General features: G+C 37.0%; 1 protein-coding gene across 1 annotated transcript in view; it reads left to right on the top strand.

Annotated features, from left to right (window-relative positions):
• Positions 1 to 20,674, top strand: part of LOC101963325 (ubiquitin-associated protein 2) — a 76,899-nt gene that overhangs the window by 10,468 nt on the left and 45,757 nt on the right. Inside the window, exons 2-3 of the mRNA XM_078047744.1 lie at positions 9,203 to 9,342; positions 13,078 to 13,114. Of these exons, the coding sequence (XP_077903870.1) occupies positions 9,263 to 9,342; positions 13,078 to 13,114 (117 nt within the window). The 5' untranslated portion in view covers positions 9,203 to 9,262. The remainder of the gene's footprint in view (positions 1 to 9,202; positions 9,343 to 13,077; positions 13,115 to 20,674) is intronic.

Raw genomic sequence — 20,674 nt, 5'->3', positions numbered from 1 at the left:
ATAAAATATAAGAAGGTCTGGGAAGTGGGCTGGGGTTGTAGCTCTGCGGTAGAGCATTCACCTAGCACGCCTAGCACTTGCAAAGCCCTGGGTTGGATCCTCAGCACAACATAAAAATAAATAAAATAAAGGTATTGTGTCCAACTACAACTAAAAAAAAAAAAAACAAACAAAAAGTCGCTGGGGATGTGGCTCTGTGGTTGAGGTTCCCCTGAGTTCAATCCCCACACCCAGTTCCTGCCAACCACCAATATACTTTCTGTTTCTATGGATTTGTTCATTCTAAACCTTGAATATATATGGAATTATACAATATCTGTAAATGTTATTTTGTGACTTTATTTTACTTAGCATGATATTTTAAAGATTTACCCATGTGTTAGTACCTAACAGAACTTTATTTTACTACTTTAATATTATTCTAATATTATTCTATTGTGGGGCTGGGGTTATAGTTCAGTGGTAGGTCTACTTAGCACATGTGAGGCACTGGGTTTGATTCTCAGCATTACATAAAAATAAACATAATAAAGGTAGTATAAAAATCTATTATGAATTTATACTATGTTTCATTTATTCATCAGTTGATAGACATTTGGTTTGTTTCTACTTTTTGGCTATTATGATTCATTCATGTACATATTGTTGAGCATCTGTTTTCAATTCTTTTGAATTCATAGAGTAAAATTGCTTGGTTATTTTGGGGAAGTGCTTGGCAAACTTAAAACAATATTAATATCTATTCTGTTTTGAGCAACTCTGAATTTTTTTTCAGGTATTGGAAATTTGACCAATGGTCAAATTTGGTAAATTGCCACTGAAGTACATCCCAAGCCCTTCTTCAGTTTTTTTTGATACCAGGGTTGAGCCCAGAGGTTTTTAACCACTGAACCACATCCCTAGCCCTTTTTATTTTTAAAAAAAATTTAATTAAATTTTTTTTGTAGTTATAGATGGACAGAATGCTTGTATTTTGTTTATGTGGTGCTATGATTGAACCCAGTGCCTTACACATGCTAGGCAAGTGCTCTGCCACTGAGCTACAGCCCCAGCACCAACCCTTTTTATTTTTTGAGACAGGGTCTCATTAAGTTGCGTAGGGCCTCACTAAATTGCTGAAGCTGGCTTTGAACTTGTGATCCTTCTACTTCAGCCTCTTGAGCCTCTAGGATTACAGGCATGTGCCATTGCGCCCAGCTCTGATTTTAATAGAACCTGGGAGTCATCTTTTTTTAGAAATTCTCTAAATGATTACTGTGCAACCAGAGATGCTGATGGATAGTGATCCATTCTTCAAGAGTTTTTATTTTTATCTTTTGAATTGGGGTCTTGCTACATTGCCCAGGCTGGCCTTGAACTCCCAATCCTTCTTGAGCCTCCCAAGGAGCTGAGATGATAGCCATATGCCACTGTATGCAGCTTTTAGTCTTTTTTCCCCCCGTATTAGGTATTGAACCAAGGGCCTCATGGATGCTAGGCAAGCACTCTACCACTGAACTACATCAGCAGCTCTTTTTTTTTTTTAAATTTTGAGGTGAAACAGCTGGCCTTAAACTATTTTTCTCTTTTGGTACTGGGGATTGAACCCAGGGGCGCTTAACCACTGAACCATATTCCCAGCCCTTTTTATGTTTTTAGAGACAGAAGAGTCTTGCTAAATTGCTTAGGGCCTTGTTAAGTTGCTGAGACTGGCTTTGAACTTGTGATCCTCTTGCCTCAGCCTCCCGAGTCACTGGGATTTCAGGTGTGTGCCACCATACTTGGCTTGGCCTTAAACATTTGGTCTTCCTGTCACATCCTCCCATGAAACTGGGATTAAAAGCCCTTCTAGAGTTTTAAGATTCATTTTTTTTTTTTAAAGAGAGAGTGAGAGGAGAGAGAGAGAGAGAGAGAGAGAGAGAGAATTTTTAATATTTATTTTTTAGTTCTCGGCGGATACAACATCTTTGTTGGTATGTGGTGCTGAGGATCGAACCTGGGCCGCACGCATGCCAGACGAGCGCGCTACCGCTTGAGCCACATCCCCAGCCCTTAAGATTCATTTGATAATGACAAATTCCTGATGCTAGTGTTTCATGGAGTAGATGTTTTCCTGGGCTTCTGCTAATTTTTTAGCATTTTATTAGTTTCTTAGGTCCATGAGAAACCATAGGATCAGAATATGGCAGGAGGTAATAGCATAAATATACACTCATTCCTTATTGCTAGAGTTGCTGAGAAACCTAGTAGGTATCAGAAATGAACATTGAAAGCAAAAAGCAGAATGGAGATATACTGTTGTGAATATGGATGGTTGCAAATTCTGGGGAAGCAAGTCCAGATGGTAATACATATGAAGGTAATACAATCTAATGTAAATGGTACAGGGAATAAAGAAAAACAACAGAGTTTATGTTTAACAAAAATCATAAATACTAAATTCATAAGGATGTTTCTAAATAAACTCATGTAAGTGGATAATCTGTAGAAAATCTTTTGATCTGATTATAGTCCTTTTTTTTAAGTAGACTCTTTACTAGTCCTTCTCTGTTGTAATAATTCTTTAATAATTCTTTTTGTTTGTTTGTTTGTTTTTTGTGGTGCTGGGATTGAACCCGGGGCCTCACACATGCTAGGCAAGTGCTCTGCCACTGAGCCACAGCCTCAGCCCCTGAGTAGTAATTCTTTAATGAAGATATCCGATTGGTATTTGAGAGGCATTGTTGAATATAATCTGAAGTAGTCTGTTTATAATTTGATAGGGTTTTTGCAAAGATACATAGTATAGGTTGTTTTTTTTTTTTTTTTTGAGAGGTCTGTTAGAAGTAGGGATGATGACTGATTGTGATAATTATGGACTTTTCAAGGAATTGGAGATAATACTAGGTAGCTACTGGGTTAAAGACAGGGCTTAAGGGCTGAGGATATAGCTCAGTGGTAGAGTGCCTACATTACCCATGTGTGAACACCTGAGTTCAAACACAGTACTGGAAAAAACAATAATAAAAATAAAACCTTGTGAAAAGAGAATTGAAATGGGATACGTGTATTGAAGCAGCCATAGGCAATCAAATACTTTTTCATCCCTAACCTTAGGTAACCTGAAGTGTGACTGTACAAAATAAAATGTGATGTTCTGTAATGTCCGAGTTCAGCACTCATTTTTTCTGTGGGCAGTTTAGTGCATGGGACAGCTGATAACACTGTGGTTTCTGTCTGTCAAGTGTGGGTGTAGGGGAGTTCAGCCTTGTCCACCAGCTGCTAGATGTCTGACCCTGCCCTCTGCAGCTGTGAAGAATAAAAGTATCAGCTTGGTCAGCTTCTGGCATGCAGGGCAGTAGCAGTTGAGCTGCATGGAATTAGGTCTCCTAGTTGAGTACTTTGGAAACCTAGTTGTCTTATTGACTTTCTCTTGCTGGCTTTTCTAGACCTCCTGAATTGATTTTTGTGGTTTTGGGGATTGAGCCCAGAGGCACTTGAGATATACCCTTGCCCTTTATTTTTTATTTTGAAATATGGTCTCACACTAAGTGGCTGAGGCTGGTCATGAATTTATGATCTTTCTACCTCAGCCTTCCAAGTTGTTGGGACCATAGGTGTGCACCACTGTATCGAGCAAGATTTTTTTTTTTTTAAATTGATTTGTATCATTGGTTTTCTTTTTTTTAGTTGTAGATGGACACAATACCTTATTTACTTACTTATTTATTTTTATGTTGTGCTGAGGATCAAACCTAGTTCTCATACATGCTAGGCAAGAGCTCTACCACCAATCTACAGCTCCAGCCCCCAGAAAAATTCTTAATCTATTAAAATTCACTTAATGATGCAGAAAAGGGTTGAGAGTAATGGTTCTTTCTATATAGAAAAGCAGGGCTGGGGCTGTGGCTCAAGTGGTAGAGTGCTTGCCTAGTACTAGAACCCTAGTACCTGTGAGGCACTGGGTTCGATCTTCAGCACCACATAAAAATAAAGATATTGAGTCCACCTAAAACTAAAAAATAAATATTAATAAAAGAAATACAGAAATTTAAAAAAAATAGAAAAAGCAAGGACAGAGGTTGGAAATAATAGTATAGAGCACCTGTGGTATCTGGGAGGCTGGGGAACTTAGATTATGATGCATAACAAATTTTTCTCATCGGATGAGAGCTATGCATGTTATGCGGTTCTGCTGTCTTGAAGAAGAGGAAACCAAGTTGGGGACTACAATATTGCATAATCGTTAAAAGACCATGGAGCCAGATGACTGGAGTTTGAATTTTTAATTTTTATCACTTCACTATCTGTGACTCTTTATGTCTTAGGTTTTTTTTTTTTTTTTTTTTGGTAAAATGGAAGTAGTAATGTTAATGTTCCTCAGAGTGTTGTTGGAAAGGTTAATGACTTAATACTGTGCTTATAAAGCCCTTAAAATGGTATCTGGTACATAGTAAATACCATTTCTTTGCTGCTATTAATTTATCATTGCTTATTGGTTTTAGACATTTTGAAATGAGTTTATATACAGAGGACCTGTGTTTATCCTTGTCAGTCTAAGTGGTAGTCCCTGTAATATTGGCTTTGTGTTTGAATAAATAGCATCTCTGATGTTATTTCTTTTTTTTTTATATATATTTTTTTTATTTGTGGATGGACACAATGCCTCAAACATGCTAGGCAAGTGCTCTACCACTGAGCTACAACCCCAGCCCCAGTTTTTTTTTTTTTTTTTAATTTTTAAATGGTACTGGGGTTCAATGCAAAGACTCCCACATGGTAGACAAGTACTCTGCTACATCCCAGACCTTTTTATTTTATTTTGAGAGAAGATACTGTTAAATCCCCAGAGTTAGCCTTGAACTTGTGATCCTCATCTTCCTTGAATACTAGGAATTACATGCATGTGCCACCACACCTGGCCTGGCTTTCCTTTTTTGTTTTGTTCTTTTGGTATGGTGTCTTATTATATTGCCCTGAGTAACTTTGAACTCCTGGGCTTAAACAATCTTCGAAGGTCAATTTCCTGAGTAGCTGGGACTATAGGTGTGTGCCACTGTGCCTGGCTTTGTGGGCCTTCTGTTTTTTGTGGAACCAGGGGTTAAATTGAGCCCAGGTCCTCCCTCATGCTATGCAAGTGCTCTGCTACTGAGCTGCTATATCCCAATCCCTTTTTTCTTCTTTCTTTTTTTGTGGCACTAGGGATTGAACCTAGGTTCTTATGCATGTATTCTACCACTGTAGAATACTGGCTCTTTTTTGGTTTTGTTTTTAATTTTGAGACAGGGTCTTACTAAGTAGTTGCTTAGATTGGCCTTGAACTTGGAATCCTGCCTCAGCCTTCTGACTTGCTGGGTTTATATGCTTGGTCCACACCACATGGACACCAGTGTCTTCTGTACTAGGGATTGAACCTAGAGCCTTATGCATGCTAGGAAAGTGCTCTACCATTGAGTTACACCTCCAGTCTTGTAAATTTTATTTTGAAACAGGGTCTCACTAAGTTGCCCAGGCTGAACTTGACATTGCAATCCTCCTCAGTCTCCTGAGTAGCTAGGATTACAGGCATGAGCCATCACACCTGGCTCCCAACTGTGTTTTTTGCATGCCTTAAAGTGTCCTCATTATTTGTTTATATAAGCTTTTATAGAAAGTCAGGTGGCAGTTAACCAGTGTTCATTCTAGACTGAGACCTTTGGAAAACACAGTGTTATTGAATGTTCAAAAGAATCCTTGAAAGTTAAATGCAGTGCACACCTATAATTTCAGTTGCTCCTGAGGCTGAGGCATGAGGATTGCAAGTTCAAGACCAACTTCAGCAATTTAATGAGGTCTCAATTAAGGAGACCTTGTTTCAAAATAAAGCATTAAAAAAAAAAAGGACTGGGGGTGTGACTCAATGTTTAAGGGACCTGGGTTCAATCCCTGGTACAAAAAAGAAAGAAGGGAAAAAATAAAAAAGAAAGTTTAAGTAACTCAGTGGTTGATCACTCCTGGATATATATAAAGTCTCCAACATTGGCAAACAATACACAAACACCTGAAGAAGCTAAAAATGTATCAGCAGTTCTTTTTTTTTAATATTTAATTTTTAGGTGTAGTTGGACACAATGCCTTTATTTTATTTACTTGTTTTAATGTGCTGAGGATGGAACCCAGGGCCTCACACCCAGCCCAGTAGTTCTTATCTGTGTTAAAATGTATCACATCTTTAATTTGGATGACGGGAGGTCAATACCAGTTTTAAAATTTGACCGAATATATTTGAGTAACCTGGTGCTTCCTGCAGTGCAAGAACCTGAGATATGCTTGTTTGAATTTTTGCTGGATTATTTTTAGAATCTCTTGCTCTTGTCTGTTTCTATTCTAAGAATTCTCTTGGAACCTGTTCCAGAGTAGTAGAGCTCTTCAGGGTGGGAAATGATATAAGGGATGGAACACAAGTGTAAACTGAATTAGTAAGTTCTGGCAACTGGGTCCTGCCCAGAAACAATTGTTTTTCTTTTTTGGTGATTCTTAAGTTGGATATACCTCACTCATAATAGGCAAGCATTCTGTCACTAAACTATATCCCCAGCCCAAGAAGCAATTATGTTTACTATACATAATTCAGTTTCCAGTAGATATAACATGTTTTCCCCATAGACAGTATAGTATATTAGTTGAAGGTGCTTTATTTTTATTTATTTTTTTGTTTGTTTTTGGAAGCAGGAATTGAACCTAGGGACAATTTAACCCTGAGCTACATCCCAGCCATACCACCACCCATTTTAAAATTTTGGGACAGTTTTCCCAATTTTGTCACAGTCTTTCAAGTTACTGGGATTAAAGGCATGTGCCACCATGCTCAGCTTTCCAGCTCTTTTTTTATTTTGAGTCACAGTCTCACTGAAGTTGCTGAGGCTGGCCTCGAACCTGGCCATCCCATGCCTGGCCATCTTTATTGTTTTTTTAAATATATTTTTAGTTGTAGATGGACACAATACCTTTCTTTCTTTATTTTTAATGTGGTCCTGAGGATTGAACCCAGTTCCTCACATGTGCTAGGCAAGCACTCTACAACTGAGCTATAACTCTAGCACCTGGCCAACTTTATGTATCTTTTGAAGTCTGTTTTTCCAGAGGATTTTAGTCATATTCCACCCCCACCTCTATGTTCTGCAAAATCTCAATTCTATATCAGGAAGGTTTTTTTTTTTTTTTTTTTTTTTTGAGATGGGGTGTTACTATATCACTGTTGCCCAGGCTGTTCAGAGACTCCTGTCCTGAAGTGACAGGAGGCTGTCCTAGCCTCTTAAGTAAGTGGGACAAAACTTCTTGTGTCTGAAAGATTATTTTGGGGGGTGGGTACTGGATTAGAACCAAGGGCTTCATTTTTTTTTTTTTTTTAAGTGCTGGGGATCGAACCCAGGGCCTTGTGCATATAAAGAAAGCACTCTACCAACTGAGCTATATTCTCAGCCCCTTCATGCATATTAAGTAAGTGCTCTGATATTGAGTTGTATCCCCAGTCCTGGAAATTGTTTGGTTGGATATTTTTTGCATTAAGACTTTTTTTTTTTCTTTCTTTCTTGTGGTACTAGGTATTGAACCCAGGTGTACTTTATAACTGAGCTACATCCCCAGCTCTCGTTATGTTTTTGAGATAGGGTCTCACTAAAGGTCTTGCTAAACTGTTGAGTTTAGCCTCAAAATTGTGATCCTCCTGCCTCAGACTTCCTGGTTGCTGGAAATACAGGTGTGTGCTGCTATACCAGGCTAAGACTGACATTTCATCCTTAGTATGTAGATCCATGATTGTCAGAAAACAAGTTAGTCTGAATTTGTTGATTTGAGTATCCTTGAAAGCTAGGTCTAAGGCCATTAATTCTATTGTTTTCCAAGAGATGTATCTTCCTTTTTTAAGTTGAAGGTTTTTCATTGAAATTATTTATGAATATGTAATGTAGACCAGTAATTAATAAAGGAAAAACTGTAGTTTCCAAATAATACTTAAACATTAAATGGGCAACGTACTTATATTTCACATGGAATTTGGTTGTTATTCGTAACCTAATTATATTAATTATGAAACATTTTACACTAAATTGATATTTGGAATAGAGATAGTTTTAATGTCCTCAATAAATTAGTAAAGTTTTAATATTTTAAAATATATTGAAGTTTATGGTTTTCCTTCCTGACAAGTGAATATTAAGGTGAATTACCTTGCCGGCCGTGGTGGTATATGCCTATTATCCCAGCTCCTCACGAGACTGAAGGAGAAAAAATAGGAGTTCAAAGCTAGTCTTACTCAGCAAAAGTGAGGCACTAAACGACTTGGTGAGACCCTGTCTCTAAATAAAATATAAAATACAGCTGGGGATGTGGCTCAGTGTCTGAGTGCCCCTGAGTTCAATCCCTGGTTACCCCCCCCCCAAAAAAAGGTATATTGCACCGAATTATGTTTGAATGTAATAGAAATATTTTTTGTAAATCAAAATTCATTTTAGTGTAAGTATATTTCTTTTGTACATGCAGATTTTTATCAGCAGATGGCACTCCTGTAAGGAGAAATTCACATTTTGTTATATTTAGTGTACTTAGGTTATTTTCATAAATGGAACACTGATGAATAAATAGTACAAAGTGTGAGTGGGGAAAGTAATCATTTCAATGAACACGATTGTTTGGAATCTATAAGCAAACAATTGGAATGTCATGGTTCATAACCTGTATCTCACCCATGTTAGGCAAGCAACTGTCACTGATAATCCCTACTCTTGTCTTGTTTCTTGATCACATTTTGAATTTTGTTTTTTGCTGAGTAAAGTCTAGTAGTTACTACAAGTAGTAGTAGCTATATATACTGGTAAAATGGTTGCTGGTTAAAATTAGTTGTCCTTGAGATTTTTATTTAGCATTGCTAAGATTCTTGAACAGTTCTTGTCACACTGTCCTCCAAAATGCTACAAGCAAAATCTTTGATATCAAAGTGCTGTTTCTTGGGGCTGGGGTTGTGGCTCAGCGGTAGAGCCCTCACCTAGCATGTGTTAGGCCTTGGGTTCCATCCTCAGTACCACATAAAAATAAATACATAAAATAAAGATATTGTGTCCAATTACAACTAAAAAGTAAATATTTTTAAAAAGTGCTGTTTCTTGAAAATTTGTATTCCAGAGAACTTTTATTTTATGTATCTTCTTTTCCTCTGACTTATGTTTACCTTTTACCATGATTTGCATGATTTCCTACTTTGTTGCAGATTTTCTATTTTGTACATACGCTATTTTGTATATACTGTACATGATGACTTCAGTGAGTAATGACCGCTGCCGAGGTGCTCGGGAAAAAACACAGATTTCAACAACACAGGCGACACAACCACAGAAACAAGTGGTACAGGTAAGTGTTTGTGGAACTTTTGTTTCTTTTAGAATTAAGGGAAAACACATGATTTAATGTTTTCCTTTGTAGGAAATCTCACCATTTTGGACCTTGTGTTTAAAAAGCAGATAGTAAATAATAGGAAAAAGTAATATTGTTGATTCATGTACAATTAGATACTGTTCCATTAGAACTAATTAATCCTGAATTCCAGCTACCAGTTACCGAGTCAGTTTCTTGGCTTTCTTTTTCTTCATTCCTTTTTTTTTTTTTTGATGATGATGCTCGGGATGAAACTCAAGGTCTCTTCTATGCTAGGCAAGTACTCCCACACTGAACTACACCTCCAGTCCTTAATTTTAAATGAAATGAGATAATTCAAGTAAAGTGAAAGCATAGTACTTGGTATAGTTAACATTGTATACTTTATTGACTAGATTGGCAAGCCTCTTTTCAGAGGCATTATGTAAGTGGGTAAATAAACCTAATCTAGTCCATTATAACTTCAGATTGATGATTTGACTGTACTTTGGTAGTTACTTATAAGTGTTTTTTTTTTTTTTTTTGTTTTGTATCTGTTTTTCTTTTGTGATATTACAGGTGGAACTCAGAGGTGTTCTACCATTGTGCTACTTGCCTGGCTCTTTGTTTTGAGACAGGGTCTCGCTGAATTTCCAAGCCTTAAATTTGCGGTTTTAGCCTCTCAAGTTGCTGGGATTATAGGCCTTTTTACCACCACACATAGCTCTGATGTTTATTCACAAACTGATCAAGAAAGACTCTCCATTGTTGGAAAACTTTGAGAGCTAGATCCTCTTTTTATAGTTCTTAAGAAAAATTTGTTTCATGAATGGTCTCTTATCAAAGAAGAAATAGAAGTTAATAGTAATCATGGGTGTAACTCTACTAATAAATAAAATGATTGTTTTTATTTGGAAAAAATTTGTACTTAGCAAATCATTAAAAATGAAAAGTAAGATTTTGAAGGAGAGCCCGTTGTAATGTAGGGATTGTAAACTGTATACCCTTTCTTTCCTCCCAAGCAAAGTCTTTGGGCTGATTTACAAAGAATTAGTCTCCAAATTGGAGGAGGGGGGAATATTCCTTTCCTCACAAAGGGTTTTCTATTTGTTATTTATTTATACACACAGACAACCCCCCCCACCCCCGCCATGTTGGTAATTAAGCATGCATTTTTCCACCATCCCTGGCCATTAATTGATTGATTTGTTCTGGAATGCAGGAAACCCTGGGTTCAGTCCCTAGCACCACACTCAACACACACACACACACACACACACACACACACACACACACACACACACACACACATTCTCTCTCTCTTAGACACACAGTTTCTGTCTCTCTTACACACACAGACACACAAAGGAAAGAATGAAAAATTGTTCATCTTATGCAGTGGAAAATATTTTCTAAGGAAGTAACCTTAAATTGGAAACAAAGTGCCTTTTGTAGTTGTTGTTGTGGTACCAGGGATTGAAACTAGGGGTACTTTACCACGGAACTACATCCCCAGCCCTTTTTTTTAAAATTTTTAAAAATTTTTTTATTTTGAGACAGGCTTTGTTTAAATTACTTATAAGGACCTCGCTAAGTTGCTGAGGCTGGCTTCCATCCTCCTGACTTTTTTCTATCAGATGTTAGTTAGTTACCCACTTTGTGTGTGTGTGTTCCTGAGGATTGAACCCAGGTCTGTGCATGCTAGGCAAGCTCTCAACTACTGAGTTACATCCTCAGCCCTTATATTCCCAAATGTCTAGAGGTAGGGATGTTCTGAGATGATCTATCCAAGTTGCATGCTAAAAGAAGAGCTCTTTTGATTCCATATAAACCTGAGTTTGGATCGTGGTCTACCTATGTTACTAATTAGATAAGTTTCTTAAGTCTTTTTTTTTGCTGGGTATTGAATCCAAGGCCGCTTTATAATTGAACTATATTCCCAGCCCTTTATATTCTACCACATTTAGTTTGTGCATTTATTCATCATTTCTACAGCCCTATTTTTTTTTTTTTTAATATTTATTTTTTAGTTCTTGGCGGACACAACATCTTTGTTGGTATGTGGTGCTGAGGATCGAACCCGGGCCGCACGCATGCCAGGCAAGCGTGCTACCGCCTGAGCCACATCCCCAGCCCTACAGCCCTATTTTTTTTTGTGTGTGTGTGGTGCTGGAGTTTAACTCAGGTGCTGGAGCGTGCCAGGCAAGCTCTCTTCTACTGAGCTATACCCTTAGTACAGCTGAACTTTTTGAGAGTAGAGATAAGATACTTCTTTACTCCTAAATACATTAATATTTTTTTTTTTTAATATTTATTTTTTAGTTCTCGGCGGACACAACATCTTTGTTGGTATGTGGTGCTGAGGATCGAACTCGGGCCGCACGCATGCCAGGCAAGCGCGCTACCGCTTGAGCCACATCCCCAGCCCACATTAATATGTTTTTGTAAAAAGTGACTTCTTTTGCATAAAACAGTAAAATTATCCAAAAAGAAGAAAATTAAGTCATTATTAATTTGGCATCCATTTTATTTATATTTGTCCTAAATTGTCCCAGTAAGGTTTTTTAGTTAAGTCCTTGATCCTTTATTGTATTTAGGTGTCTGTTCTCTTTAATCTCTCTCTCTCTGTTTCTGTCACTCTTTCTCTTGGCCCTGGGAATTGAACCCAGGACCTCGTGCATGCTAAGCATATGCCACTGAGTTATATCACCAGACACTTCCTGTGGAACTGTTCCTTAGTTTCATGACATTGACATGTTTGAAGAAAATAAACCAGTTTCTTCATACTGTGTTTTCCAGCTTGGATTTGTCTATTATTTACTCATGATTAGAATTGGGTTATACATTTTTGGTATGAATAATGTGTAAGTGACCTGATCTTTCTTTTTTAAAAATTTTTTGTAATTGTACATGGTCAGAATGCCTTTATTTTATTTGTTTATTTTTATGTGGTGCTAAGGATTGAACCCAATGCCTCACAGACCTCTTGATATGCTAGGCAAGCCCTCTGCCACTGAGCTACAGCCCCAGCCCAAGTGATAGGATCTTAATTCATCATATAATGATGTAATAGTATATGTCTCATTCTAGTGATTATTTTTATCGCTTGTTTAAAAGTGGTGTTTTTCTATTATCTTGGAGATACAAACTAGTTTTTTAAAATATAAAATGGCATATGATATTTACTTTTCAGGATGATTGAAAGGAATTGAAAGTCTTGGAAGGTTGTGGATGATAATTAATAATCTGTGTTTATATTATACCACATAAATTATGAAGTAATTATAATAATACTTAAAAATTATGTTATAAAATGTCATGGAAAATGAATAGTTTCTGTTTATCTGAGAAAAGATGTAAAATGTATTAATGAAAAAAGGCTATTAGACTATGTTAATAACATTTATTTTTGGTAGGTACAAGGATGATTTAAAAAATAACCTTACTTCATTATGTTTCCAAATTTTCTGGGTGACAGATTCTATGAAAAACACTTGGCTCATTAGAAAAGCTATCAGCACATTTTTTTTTTACTGTGAAAGCAGCTTAGCTCTTTATAGGTCATATGCATGGGTAAAAGATCCTGAGGAAGACAGTGATGATGCTTTTCTTAGCCATATTTTCTTTTAATTTGAAAATTGTCTTGTTGGATGTCACTAATGGGGAGGGTGCACTATTCTGTTTAAAATAGAATTACCAGTTGACCCTGCTTTTTCCTCTTTTTTCCCCAAGCTGTACAGACCTCTTGACACTTCTAGAGCTCAGCCTGGTAACTTCCCTATTATACTCTTAATTTACGTTTGGTGGTTTATTTATCAAATATTTATTGAAGTGTTTATTGAATAAAGTAATTTTCTTCTTGACTAAGGCTTGTAGAGTATTTTATAAAGGAAGACAAATTTAATATTCTGATTAAAATTTTATATTTTATTAATATGTTAGTGCTAATGTTGCAGTACTGTGCTTGTTAACAGCTGTTAAGTATATCAGCTGTGCTTTCAGAAGTTGTCTAGTCTGTACCCTGTAAGGAATAAAACAGATGATATCACTGAAGAAAAATACAAAAAATATCTGAATCATAATTTACTTAAGCTGAAAAAGCTAAGTCTTGGATTGGTATTTACATATGGCGATGAGTAATGACTTTAGAGTTAGACATGTATAGGTAGCTGGGCATGATGGCACTTGCTTGTAATCCCAGCTACTTGGGAGTCTGAGGAAGGAAGATCAAAAGTTTGAGGCCAGCCTTGGCAAATTAGAAAAACTGTGTCTCAAAAGGAAAAATAAAAAGGGGTGAGGATATAGCTTAGTGGCTGTGCACATCTGGGTTTCATCCCCAGTATTACTCCTGTAAAACAATTTGTGGGTGATACAGTATCAAAATGAAAACATGTAGTGGTTTAGGGTGTAGCTCCGATGTAGAGCTCATGTTTAGCATGCATGAGGCCATTAGTAACTGTTCTGCTTAAAACCTGTGCCAGGTTCTGTAAATTCATGTTCTTTTTTCTTAATATTTTATAGATGTCTTAACAGAATCAGGGAAGATTTGTTTTTATAAATTGTGTATATTTACAAAAATATGGACAATTAAGTTTAAATACTGCTGCCTTGGGTTGGGGGTATAATTTCATGATAGAGTCCTTGTCTGGCATGTATAAGTCCCCAGGTTTTCATAGCATTGCAAAACAAATGATATATTATCATTTATAAAGCCATCATTTGTTTCTGTTCTTGCCTGTTTTCACACCCTTTTTCAGAAAGATTTCATCCAGGTTTTCTGAGCTTGGTATTATACTCCGATATGTCTATATGAGGTATCTTCTGTCTGAAACATCTTTTTTTTTTTTTTTTTTTTTAAAGAGAGAGTGAGAGAGGAGAGAGAGAGAGAGAGAGAGAGAGAGAGAGAGAGAGAGAGAGAGAGAGAATTTTTAATATTTATTTTTTAGTTCTCGGCGGACACAACATCTTTGTTGGTATGTGGTGCTGAGGATCGAACCCAGGCCGCACCCATGCCAGGCGAGCGCGATACTGATACCGCTTGAGCCACATCCCTAGCCCCTGTCTGAAACATCTTGATCAAATCAGACACATTCTTGTAATGAACTCACCATGCAGTGAATGACTGATTGTCCACAACTGATACATGATTTCATTTTCTTAGGATTTTTTTCAAAAAATTTTTTAGTTAAACATGGACACAATATCTTTCTTTATTTATTGTTCATGTGGTGCTGATAATTGAACTCAGTGCCTCAAATGTGTGAGGCAAGCACTCTGCCACTGAGCCACAACCCCAGCCCATAGGATTTTTTGCTTTTATCTCTTTATTTTAGCTCCTATTTAACTCTTGTCCACCCCCTTCCCCCCCTGTTTTTGGGTTCCTTTAGGGCTGCTTTTCCCATCTGTGGAAGTTGACACCACCTTCAGCATTTTATTATGTAAATGATTAAACATAAAGAAAAGTTAAGTTATGCTGTAAGGATTCATATATATCAAATTGCCTTTCTTCTATATTTGCTTTGCTTAGCTGTCATTGTCTTTATTATTTTTTTTTCTTGGATTTTGATGCATTTTAAAGTAAGACTTCAAGGTAATTTTTTTCTAAACATTTTAGCATGTGTATCATTGACTAGAGTGTAATATTCGTTTATAATTTTATTTTTTTTGAATTTCTGGTGGTGGGGATTGAAACCAGGCGTTTGCCTGTGCTAGGCAAGCAGTGTACTATTCCATAAATCATCTAAGTCTCTGTTTTTTTGCATGAGCAACTGTAGAATTCTGCTGATTTTCTTTGTATACTACTGATCATTTTCACCTTGTCAATCTCTTGCCCTAACTCTTGATTTTTTTTTTTTTTTTGTAACAGGAGTTGAACCCAGTGTCACTTAACCATTGAGCCTCATTTCGAGCCTGTTTTGTTTTGAGACAGGCTCTCCCTAAATTGCTAAGGCTGGCTTTGAACTTGTGATCCTCCTGAGTTGAAGGGATTACAGGTGTATGCCATATGCCCAGGATGTTTACTTATTTAAAATAGCTTTCCCCCCTAATTATAAAATAAATGTGTTTAAATTAGAAACTTGGAAAAAAAAAGAAAGACATAAAAATTACCACAAATCGCTGTTAGTAGGATCTTCCAGTCCTTTTTCGTTTTTAGTTCTTGCAATTCTAGCAGTTGAACCCAGGGTGCTCTAGCACTGAGCCACATTGCCACCCCTTTAAATTATTTTAGTTTTTATTTTGAAAGAGGTCTTGCCAAATTGTCTAGGGGATGGCCTGCAATATGTGATCCTCTTGCCCCAGCCTTTTAAGTAGCTGCGATTTTAGGAGTGTGCCACCATGCCTAGCTACTTTTTTGGGGGATCCTGGGAATTGAACCCTGAGGTGTTTTGCCACTGAGGGAAACCCCCAGTTCTTTTTTTCATTAAGTTTTTAAGTTGAGATGGATACAGTACATCTATTTATTTATTTTTATTTGCTGAAGATTGAGCCCAGTGCTAGGTAAGTGCTCTACCACTGAGCTGTAAATCCTGTCCTGCCAGTTCTTTTTTGAATTTTTAAAAAATTGAGACGGGGCTGGTGTTGTGGCTCAGCAGTGGAGTGCTTTCCTATCATGTACAGGGGCCCTGGGTTCAATCCTCAGCACCACATAAAAAAAAAATAAATAAATAAAGTAAAGGTATTGTGTCCAACTACAACTAAAAAATAAACATTTAAAAAAAAATTTGAGACAGGGTCTCACTAAGTTGCTGATGCTGGCCATGGATTTGTGCTTCCTGCCTCAGGCATGCCAGTTACTGGGATTACAGATATGTGCCCCCACAACTTACTCCTTCTAGGATTTTAAAGAAATTTTCTTTTCCCCCTTTTCTGTGACTTCCATTCAACTTAAGAATCTACTTCACAAATTTTTAACAGAATGCACCATTTGGGAGTGAATGATCCTGATTCATTGGTAAAGGGATACTTTACCACTGAGCTACATTTCCAGCCTTTTATAAAAACTTTTTTGTTGTTGTTTGTTTTTTTAATTTATTTTGAGACAACAGTCTTTCTGTGTTGCTGGGGCTGGCCTTGAACTTGCAATCCTCCTGTCTGAGCCTCGAGAGTATCTCAGATTATAGGTGTATGCCACCACACCTAGCCTTCTTTCTCAATTTTAATCCCTTCTTTCCTCCCCAAAGTAACTACTATAATTTTCTTTTTTTGCAGTGTTATATGTTGTTCCCAAGGCCTTTCACATAGTAGTCTAGAGCTCTATCACTGAGCTACCCTTAGCTCCCATTTTGACTTTAGAATTTCTTAGATTTTTATCATTCATTGTATCTCTGGATGCTGCTATTTAGTCTTTGCTTATTAAAAGAAAATAAAAATGATCAAAATTGCTGTAATCTGTTGGTCCTCCCTTCTGTTTCATCCTTTCTTTTCTATAAAGTTTTTCTATTAAAGAACCTGGAACATATAAGCTAGAGTTCAATAATCAGGCTATTATTCATTTTGTATTCTTGGAGAAATTCATAATGTTTGTCATAAAAATTAACTTCCCATTTTCCCATTGTTATTACACTATAACAATCAACACTGAAGATTATTGTGACCTCAAAAGGTGTGGGATTTGGGGCTGGGGATGTGGCTCAAGTGGTAGCGCGCTCGCCTGGCACTCATGCGGCCCGGGTTCAGTCCTCAGCACCACATACAAACAAAAATGTTGTGTCCTCCGAAAACTAGAAGATAAATGTTTTATTTAATAAAAAAAAAAATAAGGTGTGGGATTTCTCCCCACCAGTCAGCAAGCTGGGTTTTCTCTAACCCAATTCAGTTCTAACACTGTCTCTTGGGACATATTGTCAGATCCCACAAGGTGAGGACTGAGGCCCCAAGACTACTTTCCTTACTCTACATTTGGATATGAGTTGCAAGCCTCTGATTATTGCAGCTGTGCTTCTTACTGACCAGGTGTAAATCAAGGCTTCTACAAATCTTCTGTTTCTATTAATTTATCTCAGAAATAATATAAAAAGGAGTAGACCAAAAAGTTACAAAGAAAAGTACAGAGATCTTGATATAGTCACCTACCTACTTTTTAAACATTTTACATGAAGAGATGGCAAAACTTTTTTGAGGGATCAGATAGTATGTATTTTTTTGCTCTGCAGCCCTCATACAGAATGTGTTGTATATTCCCCCCCCTTAATTAACCAGTTGAAAGTATTAAAACCTTTTCTAATTGACCTGCAATGCAAACGAAACAAAACAAAGAAAACCCAAAACAACCCAGGACCATGGTTTGCTAACTTGTGTCTAATAATCACTTATTAAAATTCTTTTATGTATTTATTTGAAAGCAAATAATAGGATTTATTGGAGTACTAGAAAGAAAGCAGAGCTCCTGAAGAGCGAGGGGGTCCCAAGAGAGGGATGCAATGGTTTTTGTTGTCTCAGGGTTTTAGGGCTTTATCTGTCTCTAGATGATTGTTGGGATATAGAATTTAGAAAAGTGGCCAATCAACTTAAAATCTAGAGAAAAGTGATTTTGAAACCCCTTGTTGGCACAAGGGGAAGTACCTCTTGGGGTTGGTCATCTCTAGGGGTTTTTAAGGAACTGTGCTTGTGGTTAGGAATAGATGGGATCAGACATTTTGATTTCCCAATTCTCTCTTCCTCCTCTTCTTCTAAGATCCTTTTCCTGGCTGCCTGTGAGTGATTTATCTTTCTGTCTCATATTACCCCCCTGGATGAAGTACTTCTAACTGCCATTAGGGGAAAATGGATGATGACCACTCAGGCTGCTTCATGATGTTAAGGGGGTTGGCTGCGCTGGCCAGGACCTCTGAGGGAGGTACTCTATCTAAAGAGCTTTCATAGAAGTTAGGAGAGCTTTCATGGAGGGTGGTATTTCCATGACCATCTGGAGCTGTGGATGTGTTGCCCATCAGAGCAGTCCAGAGGTATATGATAGTGGTTGACAGGTGACTGGAAAAAGGTATTTTATGGGGCTTGAATCATGCTAGGACAACAACAAACAATACAGCAAAGTAATATTTTTTAAATTATTTAAATTTTTTAAAATGATTATTTTTTAAATAATGAGTGTTAAGAGCCAGTCTCTAAAGACCACAAAGGTAGTAACTTACTAGAGCTTTAACGTGTGGTTTCATGTCATTTATTTGTGAGTGGAGACCATTTGAGGCTTTAGAAACCTCAGTAGAGTTGTTAAAAACATACAGGACACTTAGTTTTTATAATGCCACAGGTTTCCCTTGAGCTCTAGGAATGTCATCAGATTTATATAAAATGCCTTTTTATTGTCATTATTTTTGTGTTAGCAGAAAGATCCCTTTAGTTGTGTTACTTAAGACTCTCTTGGTAAAGTCAGTAAGGATTTTTTGGTACCATGTTATATCTTTTAGACCAACTGAGGATAAATATTAGGAATAATCATACCAATGAATAAGAAATTAGGTTTACTTATGTAGGAGATTAGGAAAATTTGTAGGTCTCAAATTTATTTAGAACAAATTTGTGACTCTGGTAGTGTCTTGTAACTCTTTGTAACCTCTCAGTTTGACTTACTTGTGGGAGAACTGATATAAGTGTACATTTCAAGTTATATTAAAAGAGCCATTGTTGGGCAGGGGTTGTGGCCAGCGGTAGAGTGCTCGCCAAGCACATGCGAGGCATTGAATTCAAGCCTCAGCACCACATAAAAGTAAATAAATAAAATAAAGGTATTGTGTTCAACTACAACTAAAAAGGAAAAAAAATTCAAAACAGAGCCATTGTCTTTTTTTCTTTTAAATGTCTATGTATGGCTGGGCATGATGGTCCTTGCCTATAATCCAGTGACCAGGGAGGCTGAGGCAGGAGGATCACAAGTTTGAGACCAGACTCAGCAATTTAGTGAGACCCTGACTACAAAAAAAAAACACAAAAGGGGGGTGGTGTAAGGGTATAGCTCAGTGATAAAGTACCCTGGGTTCAATCCCCAGTACAAAAAAAGAAAAACAACAACTCTGTGACTCTGTTTTATTTACTCTCCTGCCAGGTGTTTAAGACTAAATTGATTAAGCCAGGCATGGTAGTGCATGCCTGTAATCTCAGCAATTTGGGAGACTGAGGCAGGAGGATCCTAAGTTCAAAGCCTCAGCAACTTAGTGAGTAGCTAGTGTCTCTAAGTTCCGTCTTCACTAATTTTTTTTTTTAATGTTTTGTGATAGGGTCTTACTAAGTTTCTTATCTGAAAACATAAAAAAAAAGGGTGGAGATGTGGTTCTGAGGTTAAGCACTCTTGAGTTCAATAGTTCAGTCCCTGGTACCAAAAAAATAAAAGACTAAGTTGGTCAAAATTGACTTTTTTCTTATCTACAATTATGAGTCAGCTGAGATTTGTCAGAGATGACCCTTGGGAACTTGGGAGAAGCCTCTGGGCTTTTTTAGCTTTCCTGTACCAGTTATGCTATCTGCCAGGATTGGTCCATGTCTTGCTGACTATATGTGGCTTGCCATCAGGGACACTTCCCTTTCCAATGACCCTTCTCTTTGCAGATTATGCACTGATTTTATTCCTGTTCTCTAGGGTTCTCAGAATCCTTCTAATTAGGAAGTCAGGTGACTCGTGGAGCTGCAGGACCCTGTAAAGGAAAGAGTCCTATCTTTCTGTGAGTTCTGGATGACTTTAGAGGGCAAAGTCTGAAATATTGGCTGATTCCTCCCATTCCCAATGCTTTTACTTCCTTAACTTTGCTCTGCAAGTTTTGGTTTTAAATATCAGTGTCACCGTTTTGAAGTGTTAGTATAGGGTTTTAAATTTAATGTCTATAAATCTAATCAAACAAAAAAATCCTTTTTGTTTGATTAGATTTAGTGTCAGTTACTTCTCGAGTCTAAGATGATAACATTGGTACAACATCAACTAAATTTAGACTTTAATTGGATTTGTTTTTTTTTTCCATCAGTGCCTTTTTTTTCTGTTTTAGAAACAAATCCAAATAGACTTTAATTGGATTTGGTTGTTTTTCCATCAGTGCCTTTTTTCTGTTCTAGAATCAAATCCAAATAGTGGTAATTTCTTTTTTGGTTCTTTGGTCTGTGACTGTTTTTTCATGGCGTTTCATGATAATTATACTTTCAAAGAGTATTTAAGAGTCTTTTTAAAAATATTTTTTTAGTTGTTGGTAGACACAATCTTTATTTTTTATTTATTCATATGTGGTACTGAGGGTTGAACCCAGCACCTCAAATGCACTAGGTAGGCGCTGTACCACTGTACCCTGTGTTGTTGTTGGCAATGAAACCCAGGACATCTTCCATGCTATGAAGGCAAGTATTCTAC

Source organism: Ictidomys tridecemlineatus, chromosome 4 (genome assembly GCF_052094955.1).
Source record: "Ictidomys tridecemlineatus isolate mIctTri1 chromosome 4, mIctTri1.hap1, whole genome shotgun sequence".
Lineage (NCBI taxonomy): Eukaryota > Metazoa > Chordata > Mammalia > Rodentia > Sciuridae > Ictidomys > Ictidomys tridecemlineatus.
Note: the sequence above shows the minus strand (reverse complement) of the source record. Positions and strands in the feature narration are given on the sequence as shown.